This window comes from Mizuhopecten yessoensis, unplaced genomic scaffold, assembly GCF_002113885.1.
Source record: "Mizuhopecten yessoensis strain PY_sf001 unplaced genomic scaffold, ASM211388v2 scaffold8777, whole genome shotgun sequence".
Classification (NCBI taxonomy): domain Eukaryota; kingdom Metazoa; phylum Mollusca; class Bivalvia; order Pectinida; family Pectinidae; genus Mizuhopecten; species Mizuhopecten yessoensis.
In genome coordinates this window covers 3,977-8,893 of record NW_018407716.1, presented here as the reverse complement: position 1 = coordinate 8,893, position 4,917 = coordinate 3,977, and the positions used below count along the sequence as shown (strand labels likewise).

At 41.6% G+C, this 4,917-nt stretch overlaps 1 protein-coding gene across 1 annotated transcript; it reads right to left on the bottom strand.

Annotated features, from left to right (window-relative positions):
- Nucleotides 1-410: 410 nt before the first annotated feature.
- LOC110456512 (fibrinogen-like protein 1) lies at nt 411-2,079 on the bottom strand (the record flags this gene model as incomplete). Its single annotated transcript, XM_021507302.1, is given in 4 exon segments — nt 411-804; nt 1,365-1,406; nt 1,409-1,528; nt 1,983-2,079. Coding segments are annotated over 4 exon segments (513 nt in total), but the record flags the coding sequence as incomplete, so codon positions are not given.
- Between the last annotated feature and the right edge of the window lie 2,838 nt (nt 2,080-4,917).

Sequence of the window (4,917 nt, the reverse complement as noted above, 5' to 3'; positions counted from 1 at the left end):
TGAACTAGCTGACAAAGACCAAATGACCATCCCTACGCGGACATCAGGAATGCAATACGTTTCTCAGTATGGGGTATTCGTGTAAAGCATGTCAATGTATCGTAGTCTAGAATATATGCGTGTACTGTAGGTGGAGAGTCCCATCACTTTTCCATAATATTAAGGCATTGTTTATCAATACAAAGCTGCAGTCATTGCCTTATTTGTACATGCATATAAACTTAAATGAGCTATACAGAGTCAAAAGTTTATTCCAGCCCATACCAACGGTGCCTTCAATAGTCCTGGTCGGAATTTGCGCCTTTTTTTTTAACTCGCAGTTTCAGTGCATCCGGAACCTACCGCCATTTGCATGTACAGTGCAAGATACGCCGAGAAAAATTACATAGACACTGTACAGAAATTAGCCCAATTTTTAATATAAGTTAAGTTAGGATGTTTACATGTCATTGAAGAACAAACAATGACGACGGATATAATTACATGTGGGTGTGAGAGTTATCGGACGCGTATACTAGTTCTGGTAGATATTCAAAGGAAACTTTAATGTTTATTTCACTGGAACCGGTCTTATCTTCATCTCGGTCTTCTTGAGTACGAACAGTTCCCAGTTTTTGAACGATCCCCAGATGATGCCGTTCTCTGCTTTGATACCATACTTGCCGTTGATATTTGACTTGAAGCAGTCACTGTACCAGTAGCCCCCAGAATGCGTCTGGGCACAGTTGACGGAAGTGGCACCGTCGTTGTCGGCATCCGCTGTGGAGAAGGCGTGACCGTCGTGGTCAAACTTGAGGGAATCGCCTAACGAAAAAACACCAACAACAACGGTTACTAAATGAACAATATAATCTAATGGAACGCCATCAACAACAACGGTTTCTGAGGGAAAGATATATTATAAAAAAGCAACATCAACAACAGCAGTTACTAAAGTAACGATATATCCTTATGGAACGCCATCAACAACAACGGTTACTCAGAAAACGATATATCATCACGAAACAACGTCATCAACAACTGTTACCAAGGGAACGAGTTATCATAACGGAACACCATCAACAACACTTGTCACCAAGGGAACGAGTTATCCTAATAAAGCTTAAGGGAGTCATTTGTCAAAACAACGTCATTTGTTACGTTTGTGAAGATAGTCGTTGTTATGCGTGAAAGAGTCCCCAGTTGGAACAAGACCGTTACTCTTCATAGAAATGTAATAATATCATTGGCCGCGTAGTGACATATGTCGATATGTATGCTTAAAGAAAACGTAAATCTAACTGAATATTATGATCGAACCTTAACGCTATACCGATACTGATTACAAGCTCATTACAACATCTTAAAGGTCATGTGATCCTGACCTGCGTCCCCGGAGTATCCGTCAACGGACAGCTGGTGTTTGAGGTGGCATCGCCCACAGAGAACGAGCGGTAGTTGGCCACCTTCCGGTTCATCTGAAAATCCTCGAGGACAACTCGAAGCTCGTACGCACCACTGGCAGTCAGGGCGTGGATGTTCTTGTTTCCTGTTAAATACCAAAGACGTTCCCTACCATTGTACCTGTGCCTTACCGGTATATATTCGTTTACGAAGTGTAACGTCGAAGAGATTATATAATTAGCAATTTTATTTATTTGAATTACACTCAAGTGAGGTTTGGATAGAAGTTTAATACTTAAGGTTCGCGACTGGTATGAATTTGGTCATATATTCGGTATGGTTGTTTGAGTTGATTTCAGTATGTGGTTTAACAAGTATGGCTTTTGATGCATGTACTACAGATATTCAAAGAAAATCAAAATAACATATTGCTTGCATGAAATAGTTGTGCAATTTAAGCGACACAGACGTTGCTCGAAAATCGAAAAAATAGAGATATACCGCGCAAATTGTTTTGCAACATAATTGTTTTCTTTTTTGATTTCGAAGACTTGGTTTCACTTATTCTGGAAATGCATTTTAAGGGGTAGACAACTCACCAAGCCAGTGTTCAGATGTCAGGTTACCAAACCCATCCTCATAGTCTTTCCAGCTACGAAAAAAGTGTTCGCTGCCGTCCTGTCTCTGCTGTATGATCTATATCAAGGGAGAATTATGAGAACCATCTTAACTATATGAATCATACAGAATATATGTCTTTAATCGCGTGTACATGAAGTTACGGTATTGCGTCCTCGGCGTTCAACGGCCAGCCAATTTTTCCAGAAATAAACTATCAGGGTCATTAAAGTATTGTTATTAGATAAGTCTGATAGAGAAATATATGTCGTTCTCCACGCACTGACTCAGCCACGCAACAAGGTCGTAATGCAATCACAATCATAGGCATAGGCTATCTTAATTATGTTTAAACGCATATGGCTTGATCTATTTTCGGATATTGTAAATTTACGTAAATTGTCGGTGACGTTGTTCGTATGGGAACGACTTATTATTGTATAAAATTACTGCAAGTATTCAGTGATATGTTCTGATATAGGGAAAAAATCGTCGCTGTTGGCAACCGCTTGTTTGCATGGCACGCCCATGATGGGAAGTATGACGTGGAGAGTATGATAAATCATGTATTAATCAAATAGACAACAAACACACCCTGTTGTTCCATATATAGACAAAACACGGTTAATTTCATTGGCGTGTACCTATCGCTATGATGCAACTAGTAATAAAATTGTAAATGTTTATACGTGTTGAGTTTTCCTATGAGATATAGAGTTAGTGGTTAGGGGAATGATATGTATTTATCAAACAGACAACAAACATATCATGCTGTTCTCTATATAGACAATAAACAGTTATAATCTAGACAAAACACGGCTAATTTCCCTTTACTAACAATGAACACAGTAAGATAATGATGTTTCCTGCATGTATATAGATAACAAACAAAACAAGCTTATGATGTTCTCTATAAATCTACCAACCATGGCAAGCCACTATAAAACCCTTAAAAATTAAGTTGGCATTCATATAGGCTATGAATGTCAGGGGCTGATTGAACAGATTCCAAAAAAAAAATGTAAATATAAGTATTGAACTGCTTTTAGTTGGCATTCATAGGTGACATCAATTCCAAATAGACAAAGGTAAATTCAATGAAACGCGCTAGCAAACTGAAAGTAGTTCAATGCTCAAATAAACAATAAACACAGACGGATTCTGCTGTTCCCTATAATAGACAACCACAGCTTGTTCCCAGTCACTCCTCCCTACATGTACTTACTATCCAGCCTAACCCTAAACACAGCTTGTTTCTAGTAACTCCTCCCTACATATACCTACTAGCCAGCCTAACCATACCACAGCTTGTTCCCAGTCACTCCTCCCTACATGTACTTACTAGCCAGCCTGACCCTAAACACAGCTTGTTCCCATTCACTCCTCCTTACATGTACTTACTAGCCAGCCTAACCCTAACACTAAACACTGCTTGTTCCCAGTCACTCCTCCCTACATGTACTTACTACCCAGCCTGACCCTAACCCTAAACACTGCTTGTTCCCAATCACTCCTCCCTACATGTACTTACTAGCCTGCCTGACCCTATCCCTAAACACTGCTTGTTCCCAGTCACTCTTCCCTGCATGTACTTACTAGCCAGCCTAACCCTAACCCTCAACACAGCTTGTTCCCAGTCCCTCCTCCCTACATGTACTTAGTAGCCAGCCTAACCCTAAACACAGCTTGTTCCTATTCACTCTTCCCTACATGTACTTACTAGCATGCCTAACCCAAAACACAGCTTGTTTCCAGTCACTCTTCCCTACATGTCCTTACTAGCCAGCCTAACCCTAAACACAGCTTGTTCCTATTCACTCTTCCCTACATGTACTTACTAGCATGCCTAACCCAAAACACAGCTTGCTTCCAGTCACTCTTCCCTACATGTACTTACTAGCATGCCTAACCCAAAACACAGCTTGCTTCCAGTCACTCTTCCCTACATGTACTTACTAGCATGCCTAACCCAAAACACAGCTTGTTTCCAGTCCCTCTTCCCTACATGTACTTACTAGCATGCCTAACCCAAAACACAGCTTGCTTCCAGTCACTCTTCCCTACATGTACTTACTAGCATGCCTAACCCAAAACACAGCTTGCTTCCAGTCACTCTTCCCTACATGTACTTACTAGCCAGCCTAACCCTAAACACAGCTTGTTCCTAGTCACTCTTCCCTACATGTACTTACTAGCATGCCTAACCCAAAACACAGCTTGTTTCCAGTCACTCTTCCCTACATGTACTTACTAGCCAGCCTAACCCTGAACCTAAACACAGCTTGTTCCCAGTCCCTCTTCCCTACAAGTACTTTCTAGCCAGTCTAAGCCTAAACACAGCTTGTTCCCTGTCACTCCTCCCTACATGTACTTACTAGCCAGCCTAACCCAAAACACAGCTTGTTTCCAGTCACTCTTCCCTACATGTCCTTACTAGCCAGCCTAACCCTAACCTAACCCAAAACACAGCTTGTTTCCAGTCACTCTTCCCTACATGTCCTTACTAGCCAGCCTAACCCTAACCCTCAACACAGCTTGTTCCCAGTCCCTCCTCCCTACATGTACTTACTAGCCAGCCTAACCCAAAACACAGCTTGTTTCCAGTCACTCCTCCCTACATGTACTTACTAGCCAGACTAACCCTAAACACAGCTTGTTCCCAGTCACTCCTCCCTACATGTCCTTACTAGCCAGCCTAACCCTAAACACAGCTTGTTCCCAGTCACTCTTCCCTACAAGTACTTTCTAGCCAGTCTAACCCTAAACACAGCTTGTTCCCTGTCACTCCTCCCTGCATGTACTTACTAGCCAGCCTAACTCTAAACACAGCTTGTTTCCAGTCACTCCTCCCTACTTGTACTTACTAGCCAGCCTAACCCTAAACACAGCTTGTTCCCAGTTACTCCTTCTGCATGA